Raw genomic sequence first — 20922 nt, forward strand, 5'->3', positions numbered from 1 at the left:
CAGGAGATGCACCGGGAGGCGGCAGCCGGCTGCGACCAGCTGGCCGACCTACAGCTGCTGGTGACGCGGCTGCAGCAGCTGGTCACTGCCGACGGCGCCCAGCTGAAGCTGGCCCGGCTGCGGCCGCAGCTGGTGCAGCTGCGCGACCGGCTGCAGTCAGCCGTCAGCCGGCTGCTCGACTGCCAGCGCCATCTGTCCGAGGCGCGGGGACACTGCGACCAGGTGGACGGCTGGCTGAGACGGACCGAGGGACGCCGAAATGAGGGGCCGCTCACCGAACAGGAGATGGAGGTGAGAGCAGTGTAGGCAGGGGGCACAGTGTGGGTAGCTGGTGGTTTCCAAAGCTAGGAAATCGCTGGCTTCCGGGCGCTTACCAAGTCATTAATGTCGCAGCTAGCTTGTGACTAGGCTAAGTGCATAAGCATTAATGTCACCCGTTGGTTTGATGCCACGCTGTCTTGTTGTGACTATATGATCTGCAATCCCCTTGCCGATGATGGGTCACCACTAGTTCCCCAGCGATTGACGCCGGTTGTTCTCCGCGCAGACTGTACTGGAGCAGGTAGACATCATGGAGTACCGCTGCGCGGCGGCCGGTGCCGGACTGGACGCTGCGCTCGCCCTGCTGCCGGCCGCCGCCGAGCCGTCGCTGCGCGCGAGACTAGCCGTCACCGAGCGGCGTCTGCGCGAGCTGGCGGCGGCTCTGCGCGGCGCAGACGGCTCGGATCTGGCGCGGCTGGAGCGGCGCGCCGAGGCGCTGCTGCAGGCGGCCGCCGAGGGCGAGCTGGCGCCGGCCGTGGGGGCGCTGCAGCGGCTGCTGACCCGGGTCACCGACCTGGAGCGGGCCGGCAGGGAGGCCGAGCCGCCGGTCGACACGGTCGAGTGGCGGCTGGCGGCGGCCGAGAGTGCCGAGCGCGCCGGCCAGCTGCGGCGCCGGCTGACCGCGCGGCTCGCCGAGCTGGTGCCGCTGCGCAGCCGACTGGAGGCGCTGGCCGCGGACACGGCCGCCGCCGCCGCCCGGCTGGCAGCGCTGCAGAGACTGCACCGGCCGGCCGGAGCCGCCCTGCGCGCCGAGCTGGACGCGCTGACAGCAGCGGCCGCGCGGCTGGCCCACCAGTGGCCCGGTGTAGCCGCAGTGACGGTGAGTGGGCCCGCGCGGGGGCAGGACTTAGAGCCTTGGACAGCGGGATAAGGGCCTGAGTCAGCTGCTTACTCTTCACTCTTCAGGAACATGAAGTATTGGTTTGCAGTTGTTATTTCTCCCACAGCCCCCCACAAAGAAGCAATATTTCTCCCACCACCTCACCGTTGACTGATCCGCTCTATTTCTTACAGGCTGCAGCAGCGGAGGTTGCCGCGCTCCAGCCCCTGCGTGACGACCTGCGGCCGCTGACAGACCCGTGCCGCCCCTCGGAGGGGCTGTCTGACCAGCTAGACGACCTGACTGAGTTTGTACAGCGCGTGGAGGCCGAGTGGGCGACCGGCCAGCGCTGTGGCGACTGTGACACGGAACTGGAGCTGCAGAAGGCCGCGGAGCAAACACTGGTGAGACACCAAGGCGTACGGTCGTCTGAGAGATTCACTGGTCAAGACTGCTATGGGGTTATCGGTACAGGTCTGGTCAATGATTTTTACGGTGTTAACGCGACTAATTTTGTCATGTGTATCTAAGAAGCGTTCCTTTTTTGCACGAGTGCCGTACTGCTCCGGTTCGTGTAACTGCGGTGTGAATAGTAGAGCGAATGTTGCGGCCGCCCTGACCGCGGACTCCCCTCCCCGTCCCACAGGAGTCGTCTGAGGGCCTGCTGTCTCTGCCGGTGCCGCTGCCCGTGTCTGGCGGGGCCGGCTCGGCGCTACTGCCGCCGCTGGCCGACCGGTGCCTGCAGCTGCGTGGCGAGGCGGGCACTGCGCTCTCCACCGCCGCCGAGCAGTGCCGAGCAGCGGCTGCCGACTGGAGACGTCTCACCGAGCGCCTGGACTCGCTGGACACCTGGCTGGACGGCCTGCCGGCAACTGCTGAGCGCCACCAGGACTGGACTGAGGCCGAGCACCAGGTCAGTGCCAGGACGGGAGCCAGGAGGTTATCGTTATCAGCTCTGTCTATTGTCATGTACACATCAGTTGACTTGTGATGGATTGGCTGTACTCACTGTTGACTCACTTCTCATTGGTATTATTTTCACTTCTTGATTGTGTGAGGTGTGATCTCATTGAGAAACTGTGACTGACGTGTGTGTCTGTGTGTGCAGGCGCTGCTGGGTCAGCTGACCAGCGGGCAGCGGGAGGTGGCCGACTGTGCCGAGCGGCTGGACGCCGTTGTCAGCTGCGCGCGGGTGTCGGCGGCCGCGTGCCGCGCCCTCTCGGCCCGGCTGGCCGCCGCCGGCCGCCGGCTCGACTGGCTCGACGGAGAGCTGCGCCGACATCGGGAGCTGGCACAGCGCCGGCGCAGGCTGCGGCCGCGACTGGACGGCTGCCGGCGGCGGCTGCAGCTGGCCGAGCAGGCCCGCCAGCTGCGCCAGCTGCCCGAGCTGACGCGGCAGCTGGCGGCGGCAGCTGAGCTCGGCCAGGAGCTGCACCAGCTGTGCGGCACGGCGGTCGGCCCGGAGGGCGACACGGAGCCCGCTGAGCTACTGCAGGACTGGGAACTGGCGATGGCCGCTCTGGTGCGTCACTACCGCTGCGTGCTGTCGGAGGCGCTGGCTGGTGACGCTGGTGACGAGCTGGCCGAGGTCCAGCACCACCTGCTGGTGTCGGTGCCGCAGCCCGGGGCTGAGCCGCTACCCGCGGACGGAGTGGTGCAGCAGGCTCTCAAGGCACAGGTCAGTCACGTGAAACGTCTGAGCTCATTGGTGGCGCTTGCCAGCATTATGTACTCTGCTGCACCGTAAAACACTTTTTGATCCGATAGTGTGTCAATCTTTAAGTCCGTTGATGTTTAACTTACTATTTTTGAATGAGTATTCGGCATACCGGAACGAGTATGGCGACTTGCCATTTGCGGTGGATTCTACTGGATTGTGACGCCTCTTTGTACCGACAGGTCGCGGACGCCATTCTGGGTCTGCACCGCGATCAGCTGGCCGACGAACTGTCGGCTCCGCAGCTGTCGCCGGCCGCGCGCCAGCAGCTGTCCGCCCAGCTGGCGGCTGTGCTGCGGCAGCTGGCGCAGCTGCGCGCCGGCCGTGAGCGCGCGGCTCCCTGGGCCGCCTACACGGCCCTCCTGAGCCGGCACCTGGTGTGGCTGCGGCGCGCCGACGCGGACAAACTGCGTCTGGAGGCGGTGCCGCTGCCGCCCGGCCAGCTGCCGGCGCGCCGCTCTCAGCTGGCCGCTCTGAGTCGGCGGCTGGCGCGCGGCCGCCGGCGGCTCGCCGAGCTGCGCAGACTGGCAGCCGAAGCGGCCGGCGCGGCGGGCGGCCGTCCGCCGGCGCCGCTGGCCGCCCTGGAGCGGCGCCAGGCCAACCTGTCTGCCGGCGTGGCCACCTGGGCCAACTATGTGTCCTACGTGTCCGAGTTCTGGCGGCGGCGCGGAGAGGTGGTGGCCGGCGTGCGCGACGCACTGGCGGCCGCAGAAGCCGAGTCGGCGCCGCCTCTCGAGCCGCAGCAGCTCGACCGGCTGGAGCGGGAGCTGGAGAAGGCGGAGCGGCTGTGGCGGCCCGTGCAGCAGCTGGTCAGCGCGGAGGCCGGTCGTGAGGCCGCCGATGAGCTGGCCGAGCTGCGGCTGCGACTGCTGGTGCTGCGCCTGCTGCGGCGACTGGGCAGTGACGCCGCGGAGACCGCTGCCCCGGCAGCCGAGCTGGGCAGAATACGGTGAGTGGGGGCTGGTGGTCGGGGCAGCCTCAGCGGGCGGAATGAGCGCGGTGTGGTGGGTGACTTAAACGATTTGTGGCCACTGCAGCGTACTCTTGTTTCAGCATTCGGCGACAGGGAAACACTAATTCTGCTCTGGGCGATTAGCATGCATCGTTGACAGACTTGTTTAGTTGTGATAGTGTACGTCCTTAGTTTTTCCATAATAGCCTGTAGTGATTTTCAGTACCAAAGTGGCTGGCCCTAGTGTATGCAGTATGCCACGACACACAGTTGAGCTGAGTGTTGTTTCGATGCTGCAGGGCGGAGCTGCTGGAGTGGCAGCGGCAGCAGCTGGCCAGCAGGGAGCGCTCCCTGCCGGCGCTGCTGGCGCGGCTCGACACCGAGCTGCCGGCTGAGCTGGCGCAGCTCAGCGGCGAGCTGGCGCAGCCCGGCGACGAGCCGGGACAGCCCGACAGCGACACGGAGCCAGAGCGGCAGCGTCGAGCCCGCCTGGTCAAACTGCGCTCACTGCTGGAGGTGAGGGACCGGGGACTGGCGTGCAGTAGTAGCGTAATAGTAGCGTAGTAGAAGGGTGCAGTAGAGAACCGTTCGCTGAGCAGCAGACCGTGATTCGTAATTAGTGTTGGGTGGAGGATGATTATGTATTGTCATGTGTGTACGTAGGCCAGTTCAGGCAGTCTTACTCAAATGTCGTTTTGTTTCTTCTTTTTTTTTTTGGGGGGGGGGGGGCTTTTGCGGGCAATTGTAACCATTGCAGAGCCGGAAGAAAGATAGGGATTGGGGGAAGACATTGGTCTGGGCGGGCACCCTAGTGAGTCATCTGGGCTTAGCCGATAGCCCATTATCAGTTGGACAGGCCACCCAGCCCATTGATACACCCGGCTACGGGCGCGCTCCAATAGGAGCCTCCCGCATGGGATGAAGCTGCCCATCCAGCCCAGAACACGGTGTTGAGGTGTGTAGGAGAAAGATTTGATTGTCCTGAGGATGGAAACTACGGAACGGATGCGTTTTGTTTCGTAGCTATCTCAATGTGAGTCGTATCTATCAGTTCATGTTTGTGGTTTTGGTTGTCTGCAGTACATCCGGCCTCGTCTATCTGCCCGGGAAGTGAGGCCGTTCGCTTCCTCACCCAGTGACCGGAAAACCCTTTCCGCGGCCTTTGTTACAGACGGTGACTGACTTTGAGCGCCAGAGACCGGAGTTAGAGACGCTTCTGTCCGATATTGAGACAGCGCTGGACCAGCCGCTGGCGTTTGATGACGCGGACGAGGAGACGCACCGCGCCGCCGTCCGTGACACCGAAGTCAGTGAGCGGGGTCGTTGGGCCTTGGGGACACTCAGGGACGCTCGTCACCCGGTGGGAGGGGGTGTCTTGGTTGGAGGGATTCCCATTGCTTTTGGCAGACGGGTGGAACTTGATTCCTATCACTGCTGCTTTATGCTGTCTTTTTCTCCTTTTTGTGTATCGATAAACAAAACTTGGAAAAAAAAACTAGTCACATGAAGCCTGGAGGGAGCTTCCCCTATAACAGTTGACACTGAAATTGAGGGAGGACGTGCCAACAATACCGGCAATGTTGCCGGACGGTGAATGGTGTAGTTAATCTGAGGGCGCTGCATCCGGTGTCGCTGACGTCCCCCGTTCCCGGCAGGCGGCGGTGCGCGCCGTGCGGGAGGCCAGCCGGCCGGTGGCCGCCGTCACCGGCCTCTGTGACCTGCTCACCGGAGACGCGGACGCGCCGGACGTACGGGAGCTGCGCGCCGTCACAGACGCCGGCGAGCAGCTGCAGGACAGGTGCGTCAAGGGCACGGCACCTCATGCTAGAGAGCGAATCGAACGATCTGATTGTTGGGAATCAGGGCGGCGCTTCTTCGATTGGCTTGTGCCACACTGACTGATCGTATTTGTGGATATTTAAATGTTTTGTATTCAATATTTGTTTTAAGAAATTGGCTGATTAGCAAGAACTGATTCGGGTATGTTACGATGACCGAGTAATTACCCGTGTAACTTCTGACATCATGAGCTTTAACCCGCGCCACGCTAGGGGTCCTGGAATTACACGCCCTGCTGGGGGGTTGTTTGAACACCCCCTTCTAAATCGGCTCCTAGGCCATTTAGCGATACGCGGAAAGCGGCGTTCGAAAGAGCGTCAAAAATGATGACGAAATCACTTCGGCCACTTTTTTCGTCAGGTCAAAGGTCAGGTCACCAGATGTCATTGAAGGCCAAATTTCGCCGATTTTGAAGGTCGAATATCGACAATTTTTTTTAAAGAAGCCGATGCATAACTTGGGAACCAATAGAGCTTCAGCGCCGCGGAAAAGCGCATTTGATTGCCCTGTTAACGCTCTTACTGAGTAATTCTCCCAGATTTGACCTAACGTCAACGGTTTTGCCTGCAGGGGGCAAAAACTGCCAAAATAGACTATTTTTTGGAAACGGTTTTTCTGCAATAACTTTTGACTCAAGCCTTTCACGGGCTTTCTATTACCGGCATCGTGTTCCTCTCGTCAGACGCATCGAATGAAATATAATTTGACCTTGAAAGGTCGACTTGAAAATTTGACCTCAGGTCAAGGTCATGACCTGACCGGAAAGGGTCATGTTGCATATCGGCCGATCCGTATCGTCGAGCTGAACACATCTAAGGTGTTTTCATCGCTCTAGAATGCATCTATCAAAAGGTATTCGCGAAAAACTGGGAGATACCATTTGTGACTTGAGATGACCTCAGGGACATAAAGAGGGGTCACGGGTGCCATTTTTATGTTCAGTGTGTCAAAGTTACTTGTAATTCATTGTTTGACTGTGTTTAGAATGACTTACGTCCAAAAGAGGCGGTTTTGAATTTTCTCCCATTGAATTACCTATAATGGGGAGGTCGGAAAATTGACCTGAACTTAGGTCACCGATATGAGAATTTCGAGATATGCATTTTGTATATACTGTTGCTCTTATCAATCGCTGAAAGTTTGAAATCGATCGGTCACTCGGTGTAGCTACGGCATACATTGAAACATTTTATGAGGTGAGGTCACTTGAAGTGACCTGGACTGACCTGACCTTGGATGACTTTGGTCTGAAGTTTTCACAGCATGTGTAGAATTGATGTATGTTTTGAGGTGTTCGTGAAAAACCGGAGGGGGTGTTCAAACACCTCCCTCCAGCAGGGCGCGGGCTAATCGGTTGCGAAATGTCCGCTGATGCTCGGGGAATACCCTTGCTCCACCGTGTGTGTTATCGTCGTCATCGGGCTGTTCCCGACATTTACGGTGACCCAGCCGACTGCGGTATGAATCAGCGCCCGTGTCCCGCGCGTCACAGATGGGGCCGCATCTGCGAGCGGTCGGCCGCCCGCCCGGCGCAGCTGGCCGCCAGCTGGTCGGCCGTGCAGCAGCTGGCGGAGGACGCCGACCAGCTGCAGACGCAGCTGGACGAGGCCGAGCATCTGGCGGCTGTCTGGCCGCCGCCCAGCCGGCCCATACCCCGGCCCCGGCTGCCCGACGAGCGGGACCAAGTGTGCGCGGCCGCTGCTCGCCTGGAGCCGCTGGCCGAGCCGGCCGGCCGGCTGCGCGCGCGGCTCGACGTCGCTCTGCTGGCCGGTCACCTGAGGCCGGGCGGCGCGCTGGCCGGCCGACTGGCGGCCTTGCTTGGTCGATGGGAGGCGGCGCGCCGCCAGGCAGAGGCGGCCCGCGCGGCGGCGCAGCGACTGGCCGAGGTACATGACCTCCAGGAGGACAGCTGGCGCCGGCTGGAGCGCAGAGCCGAGCGGCTGCTGCGGCGGACCGAGCAGCTGCAGCAGCTGCCCGACGGACGGACCGCGCTAAAGGTGGGCAGACGGGGTCAGCAGACCGGTGGTACAGCGGGGCCCCGGCACAGCCATGGCACATCCACATGTTCTGCCGCACCGAGCTTATATTGACTGACTTTTTGTGGCATGTGGTCTACATATGGTCTTGTTAATTTATCAGCTAAAGTCCTTGCGACTTCCTTGATGACACATTTTCACAATATTTTCTAAAGTCGATATTGCTTATCTTGAGGGAGGCACGGCTGTAGTCACCACTCCGATTCCTCTGATAACCCGCTGACATCACGCTGATATCCCGCCGACAACCGGCTGAATAATACGCCGCTGCCCGTTGCCGCCAGGAGCTGGTTGGCGAGTCGGCCGGACTGTCTGCACAGCTGACCCAGGTGACTGAGTCCACTGAGCGACTGCTGGCCGACCGGTGTCCGCGCGAGGCGGAGCTGTACGATCTGTCGCCACCGGCCGCCTGCCTGCAGATCCCGGCCGCCCTGCAGCACTTAGAGCGGCTCTGGACACCTACTGATGAACAGGCGAGTCAACCAGGCCAACGCCTCAGCTGGTATGGGCGATTGTCCAGCCTAAACTCCGCGTGCTGGCTTGTTAGGTTGTGTGGCCTGTTACTGGTTTTATGTGCAGTTTTGTCGTCTTTGTCACAGAATATATCGTGAGTAAGCTAAGCGCCTAATTCGTACTATGATGTACATTTTAGCACAGTTGATGTCTGGAGCCAGCCGTCTGATTCAGTCGCTCCCTTCCCGACAGGTCACTGATGACGTCTCCTCCACTCCGGTACCTGACGACTCTCAGCAGCCGACCTCCGGGGAGCGGCTGCCGGCCGGTCCTTCTGACGCTGAGGACGCGTCGGACGCCGGTTCTGCCCGTCCAGAGAGCCCGTCGGACGCCGGCTCGGCCCGCTCCGCCAGTCCGACGGACACCGGTCAGGTGGCTGCCGCGCTCCGGGAGGCAGAGGCTGGCCGTGCGGCGCTGACAGAGCTGCTGGCCGCGGCCGACCCGGCGCCCGCGCAGCTGGCCCAGACGCTGGGAGCGTGCGCCGGCGCCGCCGACCTGCTGGGTGTGCTGCTGGGCCGAGAGGGAGAGGGTGACGGTGACTGGCGGTCGCGCGCCGCAGAGCTGTGCCGGCAGCTCTCTGAGCTGCAGCAGCGCGCCGCCGGCCGGCTCCACGGCCCCGGGGAGCGGCGGCTGCAGTGGGAGCTGGCCGCCTGGCGGCTGGAACAGTGGCTGCAGCACACCGAACACAAGCTGGACGGCCTGCCGTCGGTGGAGCGGCCCGACCTCTGGGACGACACGCAGAGCCGCCGGTTCAGGGTGAGAGTCGGGCGCGGACTGCGCAGTCGGTCAGTCGGACTGCGGCGCCGACACTGGATGTGCTGCGTTCGATCGACCGCTGGCGTGTGCGCTCGATCGCCGCCGGGCGTGTCAGTCGCGAATGGTTTACTGTTCAACTATTTTATGATTCTTTACTGCTTCCGTGACCGCCATCGCGCCCGATGTGCCGGGCTGTTGCACGGGTGGTGTGTGACGTCCCCTGTCTAACTTCTTCAGAGGCTGGGGGTGGAGCTGGAGTCGCACACGGACCTGATGGTCAGCGTGTCGCTGACGGGCGGGCGGCTGGCGGCGGCGGCCGGTCGCTCGGACGGCGCCCAGCTGAAGGCCCGGCTGGCCGCGCTGCAGAACCGCTGGGACGCCGTCAGTAGCCGGCTGGTGGAGCTGCAGCGGCGCCGACCCGCCCCGGCCCCCGCCGCCGCCGGCGGTGACACCGCTGATACGACTGATGACCAGGTGGGGACTGTGTACGAGCAGAGGTAGCTAAATAACTACTCGAGTATTTATTCAGCAGGACGTATTCTATCTGCTTTTGAACTAACGGCCCCGGGCTTACCACTCCACAAAGTCAGACCCAGGAGCTATCTCAGACTATTTCAGTCGCGAGATCGAGATAACCCATCTCCCCCGTATGACTTCCAGCCAAGGGCCGGAAGCACTTCAACTTCAGATAACCTATCGCGTGTGAGTTGACTTACCGGTGTACTGAGTTGTTACATTGAAAAGCCTACGGGTTTTCGTAGGAAACACCATTAGTTTCATTGCCTAACAAAATAATCGAAACAAGCCGGCATGTAGCTCTTGGTTCGACCGACCTTCAAACGGGTAAAAGATTTACGGATGAAAATAAGAAGCTGACGAGTTCGGCCGTTCTCGGCGACTGTGCGTGTCTCGGCTCTGACCGCCCGTCCCCGTCCCTTCTGCAGGCGGTGGGCGGCCGTCCGAGCGCCCTGGGCCGGCTGCTGCTGTCGCTGCGGCGCGGCCTGCGCGCCTCGCTGCCCTTCCAGGCGCTGCTGCTTCTGGCGCTGGCGGCTCTGGCGCTCTACCCGGCCTGCGAGCCCGGCTCCGAATGCGACGCCGCCGCCAACAACTTCGCCTCCAGCCTGGAGACGATGCTGATCTACCCGAACGGCGCCCCTCCCGTGTGATGGCGGACCGGCGCGGGGCGCCCCCGATGCGCGTCCACTAGTCCGCACTGCCTATACGCTTGGCTCGTGAGCAATACCGCCGCCCGAGCCGCACCGCTTGGGGAGCGATTGTGATTGGTTGTTTGTGTTTTTAGTTGCGCCGACACAGTAGTGACGTTTTTAGGTTGTCGCGTTTTTAGATGTGACTGAGCGCAGCTGAGCCGTTGGACGCGCACGGTCGTTGCTGGGTGATACGGACGCCGCGGCGGAGCCTTGTACGCCTGCTGGTGAGCAGCGGGGCCGCGGACGCCCTGTTCTCGATTATTTACGGGTGCAGTTTTCTCCGATGAAGCTGACGACGGCGCTGTGATGGCGACTAGGGTCGCGGTGAAGTGATTGTTGTGGTATGTCACGATCGTTCGTTAATACATACTTGTATTACAAACTTCGGTCGCGTTTGTTCGGTGAACACATAAACTAGCTTTTTTCATTTGCATTTTATTCATTAACTTGTTGATTCCAAGCACAAAATAGCTCTCTAAGCTCATAAAATCATTCAAAAACATACTTCAAATATCGGGATAAACATGTTCGTGCAGAAGCAACACCCGTCGTGAGCAATCATATTCTGTGGAAAGCATTTCGCCCGTACACAATCACTCCTCGCAAGACGGCAATGTCATAAACCATTTGTCGCCATAAGGCCCAGCAGTACCGGACGACTCTAAATCGCACTTGAATCAGGCCACTAACTAGCATTATGGCACGCGGCTGAATGATAATGCGCCCGAAGTATTTGTGTAGGTACCCAAGCATTTAGGCAAACTCCGTAATTCGAAATTGACCCCAAGAGCGATAGAAAAGACCGTTAACATGAACATTCGGTCAAAGTTTACAAAAATAGATGACAGGTACAGGTGGCAGTTTGTGCCTCAATCACACGACAGGTATAACACACTATGGATCAGAAGCGGGCCGTTCTCGGCAAGCCGTATCACTTAACGCCACCAAAGCACGTCCGCAAACCACCCGAGTCGAGCCAGTTCGGCCGCTCTGTTCGCGAACATCCAAGCAGTCTGTTTCAGTGTTTCAGTTTCACTGTTTCAGTCCGTTGGCCGGGCCGCCACTGCCAAACACCGATCTCCGGAGCGAGCGGCCGATCCGATGAGTCGCGCCGCCGGCGCCTAGACCGACTGAGGCTGCACGTCCCCAGCGCGCTTGAAGCGGAACCTGCCCTGTGTGCGGTCGATCATCTGGGGCTGGATGGCGCACGGGACGCGCTCCTCGCCCAGCAGAATCGGCTGCTCGATCAGCAGCTTGTGCACGTCCTTGATGCAGAGCGAGACCTCCTCCAAGTGGCCTCGGCTCTCCAGCACCTCGCACAGGCGCATGATGTAGAACGAGCCGCGGCGCGGGTCTCGGTACGCCTTGAAGCCGGGAGTGGTCGCCTGACAGAACAGGAAGTCCGACTGGGCGGTGGCGGTGCGCGCGCTGGACGAGGGCGTGGGCGACACCGGGGGCCCGTCAGCCTGCAGGTGCGTCAGCTGACCCTCGCCCTGGCACGACTGCGAGATGACCATCTTCATCTTGCCGCGCAGACTCTGACAAGAGTCGCCCTCGAACGGACTGATCAGATCATCGATGAACATCAGCTGGCAGTCGGAGCTGTAGATGAACTGACGACCGTCGCTGGTGCCGCCGTGCGACAGGAAGCACACCACGACGAAGTCGAAATGCGCAAGGTCTTTCGCATTCGCCAGGTTCTTGAGACATGTCTGTATTTCATGACCTTTCATGTTGGTGAACACTTTTGTGCGACACGAGAACTTCCCGAAGAGTCTCGAGAGGTTTCCTGCGTCCAAACTGGACCCGAGTCGCAGTCCGTGGTTCGGAAGGGTTTGGAGCACACAGGAAGGGTTTTGAACGCACCTGAACTGCTCCAAGTTGAAGATGACACAGATCCCTCGGTCGTTGGGGTACACATGCGGCGTGGGGACCCCAGCCAGGGACGGCAGGGACACAACCTTCGTATGACCACCAGAGGGAGGGCCGGAGACGTGTGATGTGTAGGACGAGCCTTGAGACACTGGCCGTCCCATCAGGACATTTTTCAAGTCGGGTCGGCCGATGTGCTCTAATGCCTCGACCAGCACAGTCAGGTTCATGAGGTCCATGATGCCCTCCTGCATCCACTGGAGGATGTTCAGCTCAAGCAGCTGCTTGATGATGACTCCCTCAGGGAACTGGGTCGGCGGACGGTTCTGCAGATGCTGCTTTGACACATAGCTGATGAGAGCAGCTGTCTCACCTTGTTTCAAGCTGCAGCAGACCTGGTTCAGCGAAACCTGCAAAGCAGCATGACAGAGTTGTGTTAAGGAGCAGGCTGCTGCAGTGTCTAACAAGTTAGCGCTCAGATACAGCAAAACAGCTTGATTGAATTGACTGGGCGCCTGGCACACAACAGCTTGATTGAAATCTGTCCACCAAGATAAGTCAAGGTAAGATTATAATACAGCAGGTCAACTTAAATGGCTTGTTGAGCAGAACAGAAGAGGACACATTTATTCAGAACTTAATTCATGAACTATCATGGCTTACAAATGAGTTGAATAGAAGGTGCAGGGTCAAAGTCAGCTCCAGCTAAACAAACTTTCAAAGAAAGGCATTTAGGACCAAAGAGTCAAACAGATAACCGCCTATCTGATTAAATTTCAAATTGATAATTCAATGGTTTCCATTCGACATGTGATTCAAAACAAGAATTTATGCTAAAAATATGACATGCAATTTTGGACAAACTACTTTATGGCTGGGGACATTCTGTGATAAGTCCTACCAAGCCTCTATGCTTCCATACCATGCCTACCCACCATGATACATTTCGTAAGGATATTATTTATTTGGGTTACTTCATAGACTACTTTCAAATGTCAACTGTAGGTATATCAGAAACACTGAACACATGCTACCATATTTTAATCATATTCTTAACTCTCGCCCGTATTGGTGTTTTGCCAGCCGCGAACGTATGGGGGGGGGGGACGTTGGACGGACCCCACCCCTTGCCATTTGGCCCCTGATCCACGGTCATCCCTGATCGAGCTAGAGCTTCGCATAAAAAACGAGCGTGTTGCCCGTGACGAGACGAAGCCGATGATACCCTATTTTAACTCTCGCCCGGATCGGGGGGGGGGGGGGGGTCGAACGCCCACCCCTCGGTTTTTCGCGAATAACTCGCGCAAAAGCGGCCGATCGCGACGAAACTTTCAGTACCCGCGAGTTGATCAATTTTACACTTACCCTGAAAATTTCATGACCCTGACCCAAATGACCTTTGACCTGTGACCTATTTTTCGAGACCATGTTTGGCCAGAATCGCGATTCGACGTACCTATTTCGGCTCGCATTAGTCGCGCGTTTGCAGTCTTTTCGTGGTTTCAAGCGTTCAAACATGTGATATGATGTTGCTCCCATGCATTAGGGTAGGTGTCAAGGTCCCCTGAAGGTCAGGTCAGGCCATTGACCTTTGATGACCTCGGTTCACTTTTCGTGTTTTACATGTTTCAAGGCCAGTTTTCAAGTTTCAAGGCCAATTTTTGGAGCTGAATTCGAATTTAGCAACCATATGAACATTTACGAAGTAGTTTTGGTGCCTTCGTAACATGTTAAATGCATGAAGACATCATCTGTGATCAAAACTAACATGATATTCGTGATCAGCTATCAGCATCCCGAAAAAAAAAAACATAACAGCCAAACTTAACGACGTTCTAACAGGTCCCGATTTTCCCGACTTTTGGGTCATTGGCCTGACCTGGAAGGTCAACCAAAGACCTAGGACCTTAAAATTGGGTATCATCGGCTTCCTCTCGTCACGGGCAACACGCTCGTTTTTTCGTGAAGCTCTAGCTCGATCAGAGGCGAAACGGCAAGGTTATGTCTTCATGCATTTAGGCCAGGTCGGGTCAGGTCAGGTCAATTAGTAGGGGTCCTGCCGGGTATTCGAAGTACGTGTCAACCGCCCTTGACAGCTCCGTAACATGTTACGAAGGCACTAAAACTACTTCGTAAATGTTTAAATGGAATTCAAACACAGCTAAAAAAAAAAACTAGCATAGAAACATGTAAAACTCGAAAAAGTAAACCGAGGTCATCCAAGGTCAATGACCTGACATGACCTTCGGGTGACATTGACACCCACCCTAGTGCATGGGACCAGCATCAATCACATGCTTGAACGCTTGAAACCACGAAAAGACTGCCAACGGATGGCTAATGCGAGCCGGCATACGTCGAATCGCGAATCCGGACAAACATGGTCTCGAAAAGTAGGTAGGCATGTCAAGGGTCAAAGGTCATTGGGTCAGGGTTATGAAATTTTCAGGGTAGGTGTAAAATTGATTAACGCGAGGGTACTGAAAGTTGCGTCGCGACCGGCAGCCTTTTACGAGAGTTATTCGCGAAAAACCGAGGGGGTGGTCCGTTCCACCCCCCCCCCCCCTATACGGGCGAGGGTTAAACTCGTGACAAGCCATAAATTAAAGCAGATTAGGTACCTGCCCTTTAATAGTCACTTAATTCCTTGTTTTCATTTTCATACAGCATCTAAGCATACCTATGGATTGGCTAGGTACCACTTTTACTGAGCTGGATCACAAGTGCCCGTGGAAACCTGATTTAGCCACTAAGCACAAAGAAATAGTAGTTGGGCAGACTAGGCTTCTGGAATAAAAAATGGAGGCATCAAAAAATTGATTCCTTATGATCATATTTGGGCATAACAGCAGACCAGACCATTTCTAAATCACCAGCCATATACAAATAAGCAAGTGTTTCGAGAAGCAGCATGCCTGATCTTAAACAGAAGTGTTGGACTAGGCACTGACCACAATAATATTGCTCTTATTATGACAAGCTGAATTCTACAGGTAACGTGAAAGCAATCAATAAGTTGATTCGCTTTGAACAGATAATCAAAATATTGATTGCACCTCAGCTGGCTAATCATTTTTTTCACATGTAATGACATAAACAGATATGCAGCAATGGCTTGCAAGAATACAACATCTATTTTGCTATCAATCTCATTTAGTGGCATTTTCAGCACCACAACAGATGCCTATAGCCTCCCTTGTTTAACATTTCACACAAATACTACTTGATATGTAGGAATGTGATTCATGCTACAAAATAACATAGGGTGATTTTCTCAAAACAGCTTTTACATGATGGAGAGTGGCTCAGGCTCTGTCTTTTTGCCATTCACAAGACCAAAGTGACTATTTCCTATTTTGGAGGAAACACTTTTTGCAAACCTATTAGATACATTTTTCTATTTTAACAAAAACCTCTCTGTCATGGTCCTTTTATCAACCGTAACAATACATTTGAAGTAAAGTGTAACAAAATGGGAAAAAATTGATTCCATGCCCATATGTGCTCATGGCTCCTCTTGCCAGAATCAAATAATTGATGCCTCCATATTTTGATTCCAGAAGTCTACTTTACCCAATTGATAGGTGCCCGTATTACCTTCAATGAAGAAAGATGAACAGGTTTTTCCAGTCTTCTGATCTCTGCATCATCACATCCTAGGTCCACTAGGATGTCATGCCGGCCAATTACTGCCAAACTTTCAAGAAAAAGTGCTTTCCAGCTGTGCTTAGAGTCTGAGACAGCACGAGCCCAATCAAAGAAAGAGTCAACACTTTTGGTCTGGCTTTGACTCCTTTGGCTGTGGGTCATTTTCACCACACATTTTTGTAGTACTAGAGCTGGGGTGTCATCAACAGCCAGAAACAACATACGGACAACCTCTTCTGGATACAGGTCACCCTCTATGTCCTGTAGATCATCTTCTGTCAAATATCTTTCATAATTGGAATCAATGGCTGATGGATATGACACTGCATCTGCTGATACATCAGATGGAGAATCAGGATCAAGCGTGAGAGTGTTGACAACAAGCCATCCACCCTCTTCAGAAGTAACATCTGCAAATCTGAAGACATCTTCAACTCCCAGGCTAGAGGATGTCATCTTGAACCAGGAGTTTTCTCAATCAAACGATTTTATACGCCTCAGCTCAAGCTGATGTCAAAACAAAGTGCACAACAAGGCCGCATAAGAAGTTCGTAAACATCGCCGCGACTGACGACCCACTCACACTCACACTGACTCCACACTCTTGACTCTGTACCATCCAAGGCTTGATAAAAGCACGATAAAAGTACCATCTACTCAGTGCACTGCCAGTCTCCAAACGCTCCACAATAATATGTTATATGCGGGGAAATCAGGGGAGATCCCCGTAGACTTCCCTAGTAGTCACTTTGGTCACCTTTTTCTTGTTGGATGACGTCATCGAAAAGATATTCCTTTTACGAGGTTAGGTCAGAATTATCCCAAAAGTAAATGAAACAAAGTTGTAAGAGTCACTCAAATAATCAAAATTACATAAAAAAATGTACTTAAAGCACTAAAGGTCATTTTTTTCTTTCATATTGTTCAGAGTACTTGTTTCATTGTGGTGTGATCTATGATGTCATTGATATGTTTTCTGAAACGCATTATAGAGTTCAGTGCTGAAACGTTAGCTTCCTTCAATGAAACTACTGCGCAGTTAATGTCTTCATAAATTGCTAATATATTTTGCGTGCGTTCGACATCCGGAAAATCAGGGATAGTTTTCCGGGATCACCGGGATCATTCGGTGTTTTAGGCTAACACCGTGTACAACGGAGATGAAAACGAGTAAAATAGCCATTACTGAAGCAAAAGCAATATGACTTATTGCTTTGCTTCGATAGTCACTGCAATACCAAATTATTACTGGTGATCCCGGATAATTTTCCCTCATTTTCCGGATGCCGAACGCACGCAAAATGTAAGGTAAGCTGACGGGTGAGTATTGAAGCATCCAAGAGCGCAGCATCCAAGGGACGCAACATCCAAACCCTTAGCATCCAGCGATCAAAACGTCCAAATAACATCTAAAACCGACCCCTTAGGGATGATTCAGAGCATCCAAGAGCGAAACATCCAAAACTGCAACATCCAGGACCACAGCATCCAAAATCGTATCATCCAAATTGGCAGCAACCAAGGACGAGGAAGTGCAGCATCCAAGAGTGAAACATCCAAGGGTGCAGCATCCAAAACCGTATCATCCAAAAAACATTTTGGCACCGCAGCATCCAAGACCGTATCATCCAAAATAGTGACATCTGTTGTACAAGCTGTAAACTATTAGTTCAATGGCTGTCCGATAGGTGGTGGCACGTACGGTTCATAAGTGACGGAATTGTATGACATCACTGAGTCTCTATACAGTGGCATCCCTATAATGACCTTACATCCTCAAGACGGAGGTGCGTAGCTGCTGGTAGCGACATCGCTGCGATACCACTACAAACCTGACATATGACATGAAGACGCATTGCAGCGTATCCAAGCGCGGCACGTATGTAGGTAGGCTGAAGTGTCGATAATGGAGATTGGAGACCGATACCGAAAGTGGGTTTATTAATTGCCCTTTGTTTTCACACCAGAAGTGCCTAATAAGTCGTGAAGTGTCCACTATCCCCGTAACCAAGCCTCCGCAAGGATCTTCATCTCACCGTCAGATCGCGCTTATCATCGTCAGCTCCTCCCGTTCCTTCACAGTTAACCTTTTTCCTGTCCTATGTGATTTATTCCATGTTCCAGAGGGCAAAAAATATAAAAATAGCCGTTTATACCAGGGGTGCGGAGCCGGAGCCGGAGCAGCCGGAGCCGGCATATTTTGCCCAGAGCCGGAGCCGGAGCCGTAAAACAATATATCCCGGAGCCGGAACCGGTGCCGGAGCCGTCAAAAAAGGGGGTGACTCCGGCTCTTTTTTTAAGAAGAAAAAATTATTGACCTAGTTCGGTTTGACAGTACATACAAGGCCATGTGGTATTCACTATTCAAATTAGCCTTGTTATGCAAATACAGAGGCAACGTGTACCAATCCAATTTCAATCGCCCTTTCTCTTCCACCCGTAGGTATTTAATTAATCGCATAGGGGATGCACCTACTGAGAAGGAGCCGGAGCCGCCGGAGCCGGACCATTTTACTCGGAGCCGGAGCCGGAGCCGGACCGTCTGGAACTTCCACGGCTCCGCATCCCTGGTTTATACGAAAAAAAGTTTTAGGTAACAGATTTTGACTGAAGGGAGCCACGACATTACTTTTACCAGCAACGTGTTCCCCTCGTCGAGTCGCGTCGAATGAAATTCGGACTTCTAAGGTCATTTGGAAAATTTGACCTCGGGACTCGGGTCAGGGCATGGCCTGACCGGAAAGGGTCATGCTGCATATCAGTTGATCCGTATCGCCGAGTTGAACACATCTGACATGTTTTACCGCTCTAGCACGATCTGTCGTCTCTTATATCAATTCAAAAGAAATAGTTAAAAAAAAAACTGCTGGTGACCCTTCATGACCTGAGATAACCTCAGGGTCACACAAAGGGGTAACGGGTGCAATATTCGGGTGTGTCATGTTTTCCAATAAACCGATGTTTGAGAGTGTTTATAGATAGCATGGGCGTCGAAAGCGGGGGGACGGGGGACGCCCCCCCCGCCGGCAGTCGATGAATCCGGGGGCACGTCCCCTCAAAAAAATCGGCCATAAAGGATTTCAAAAGTGACTATTTGCAACGGTCATTCAATATGGAGTCATGTAAACAGAAATAAACCATTTTTAAAAGAATACCTACTGATGCTGGTCAGTTCGACGGTACAACTGAGAACTCACCCACTTCAGCGGCTCAGGTACAGCCTGCACCGCTAAAGTAATGTAGGGTTTTATCAATCTCAACGGTTGGCTTTGACTGACGATTGTTAAATGCGGAGTGATCGAAAAGAAGATGTCAATAGCTAAAGTTGCAGCTGCAAGGGTGACGATACATATACCTAAGCTACATTCAAAGTTTCATTGTAGTCTGGCTAATCGTTCCTAAGCTTCATAAGCAGAACATACCCATGACTGAAACCCCACATTACTTCTGCTGTGGACCGTACACCCACCAAAGGCTGAAGTTCGGTCCTCTGGGTGGGGTGACAGCTGCATAAGCCACACATTCGAATATTCACAATACTCAAGCAAGACTCCCACTTCTAAACGGCCATCCTCCCGTGCTAGGCAAAACGACAGCCCTCCGTTCCGTGCTTCTATCCTCAGGATACTGAAGTCCTTCTCCTCCACTCCGCAACCCCCCTCCGGGCTGGACAGGCAACTTTATCTCATGCGGGCTGCTCCCTTGGAGCGGCACCGCTGCTCTCGAGGGAGCGCACCCCGTAGCCGGGTGCATTGAGTGCCTTGGGGCTGGATGGCCTGTCCTCTGGACGGGCTCAGCCCCGGCGACTCACTAGGGTGCCTGCCCAGACCAATGTCTCCCCCTAATTCCTATCATCCTTCCGGCTCTGCAATGGTCTTGTCGACCGAAAGGGCCTAACCCAACAAAACAAACAAACAAACAAACAAACAAAAAACGACAGCCGAAGGGGCTCACCAGTTCACCATGACCTTAGAGTACCTGATGCTGGTGTGAGAGGTCAGAGGACCTCGCCACGGTCTGGGATTTTTTTTATTGGGTTAGGACTTTTCGGTCTGACGAGACCATTTCAGAGCCGGAAGGAGATGGGAATTAGGGGGAGGGCGAGGGGGGACATTTGGTCTGGGCGAGCACCCTGATGAGTCGACGAGGCTGAGCCCGTCCAGAGGGCAGGCCGACCAGCACCCCAAGCACACACCAGTCACCGCACCCGGTTACGGTCGTGCTCTTATCGGGGGTTCCCGCATGGGATAAAGTTGCCCGTCCAGCCCGGAACAAGGAGTTGAGGCGTAGATGAGAGGGATTTGACTGTCCTGAGGATAGAAATGACGGAACGGTGTGTGGTATGAGAGGGTCCAGGAGGTTTGAATACTCAGTGTGGGCCTATATTGGTCTGACCTCTTTACTGATACAACCACCGTCCACCAGTCACAACGGTCAACAGAACCTACAGCTCTTATTCCACCTGCCCACGATCGGCTAAAACGGCTTCATAAATTTCGACTAACCAGTTAAGAGCAATGAGCATGACTTCAAGCCAGAGAATGTCGACTCTGACTTCGGAGTCGAAGTACAAACGACTTCGCCCGGTGACTCCAGCTCCGACTCTGGCCAGAGCTGTCAAGTCAAGCTGACGAGCTGTCAAGCTCCGGCTCCGATCCCGCAGACCTGCACTTGCACTACACAAAATTTCAAACTTCTAGGAAATAAGTTATACGGTTAAAGGACCACATCTTTTTTTAGAGGGCTATTTGACTTTGTTCGACCAGACCTTAGTTAAGTGTTAAGGAGCGGACCTTAGTTAAGGAGCGGGTTGGATGCCATGCCACATTTCGAGTCAGGAGACGTCACTGCAGACTTCGAAACTCCAAAATGACTTTATTAAGCGAATTGATAAACTATGGATATCTATGGAGAAAATCCGGGAACAGCTCAAGCCAGTAGCGGCGGAACACCTTCAATTAAGGGGGGGGGGGGCACTGCCGACTTTTGGTCCCATTCTTTCCATGCATCGCCCAATAGGGCTGATGTTAAAATGCCAAAATCAAAAGGGGACACGGTGCCCCGGTGCCCTCCCCATTCCGCCGCCTATGGCTCAAGCGGCCACAATAAGCGGCTGGATTTATTATTCGAGGATTTATTAAGCAGATTCCACTGTACAGCATTAAAAAATAAGTCCACTGCAGGCCGGCGTTGCTAATGGGTAGGTACATCGAATAGTGACTATTTGCTTAGTTTTGATA

The 20922-nt window shown here is 54.7% G+C and overlaps 2 protein-coding genes across 2 annotated transcripts in view; one reads left to right on the forward strand and one right to left on the reverse strand.

The window, feature by feature from the left end:
• Window positions 1-10548, forward strand: part of LOC122392835 — a 28725-nt gene extending 18177 nt beyond the window's left edge. Inside the window, exons 4-17 of the mRNA XM_043388146.1 lie at window positions 4-291; window positions 548-1141; window positions 1336-1545; window positions 1788-2054; window positions 2250-2819; window positions 3041-3807; window positions 4110-4326; window positions 4982-5116; window positions 5466-5608; window positions 7142-7646; window positions 7970-8158; window positions 8391-8954; window positions 9192-9428; window positions 9899-10548. Coding sequence (XP_043244081.1) covers window positions 4-291; window positions 548-1141; window positions 1336-1545; window positions 1788-2054; window positions 2250-2819; window positions 3041-3807; window positions 4110-4326; window positions 4982-5116; window positions 5466-5608; window positions 7142-7646; window positions 7970-8158; window positions 8391-8954; window positions 9192-9428; window positions 9899-10120 — 4908 coding nt within the window. The 3' untranslated portion in view covers window positions 10121-10548. The remainder of the gene's footprint in view (window positions 1-3; window positions 292-547; window positions 1142-1335; window positions 1546-1787; window positions 2055-2249; window positions 2820-3040; window positions 3808-4109; window positions 4327-4981; window positions 5117-5465; window positions 5609-7141; window positions 7647-7969; window positions 8159-8390; window positions 8955-9191; window positions 9429-9898) is intronic.
• Window positions 10549-10706: 158 nt separating this feature from the next.
• LOC122392848 (caspase-8-like) lies at window positions 10707-16532 on the reverse strand. The gene is made up of 2 exons (XM_043388173.1): window positions 15632-16532; window positions 10707-12444 (listed from the first exon to the last, which is right to left on the reverse strand). The coding sequence occupies exons 1-2, from the start codon at window positions 16136-16138 to the stop codon at window positions 11284-11286; spliced, it is 1668 nt and encodes a 555-aa protein (XP_043244108.1). The 5' UTR covers window positions 16139-16532; the 3' UTR covers window positions 10707-11283.
• Window positions 16533-20922: the final 4390 nt, after the last annotated feature.

Source organism: Amphibalanus amphitrite, unplaced genomic scaffold (assembly GCF_019059575.1).
Source record: "Amphibalanus amphitrite isolate SeventyFive unplaced genomic scaffold, NRLGWU_Aamphi_draft 000503F_arrow, whole genome shotgun sequence".
Lineage (NCBI taxonomy): Eukaryota > Metazoa > Arthropoda > Thecostraca > Balanomorpha > Balanidae > Amphibalanus > Amphibalanus amphitrite.

Bases quoted from the DNA above. Each gene is read 5' to 3' on its own strand.
- LOC122392848 (XM_043388173.1), bottom strand. From the start codon at position 16,138: ATGACATCCTCTAGCCTGGGAGTTGAAGATGTCTTCAGATTTGCAGAT. The intron at 12,445-15,631 runs GTAATACGGGCA...GCTGCTTTGCAG, and splicing joins TTCATCTTTCTTCATTGAAG to GTTTCGCTGAACCAGGTCTG.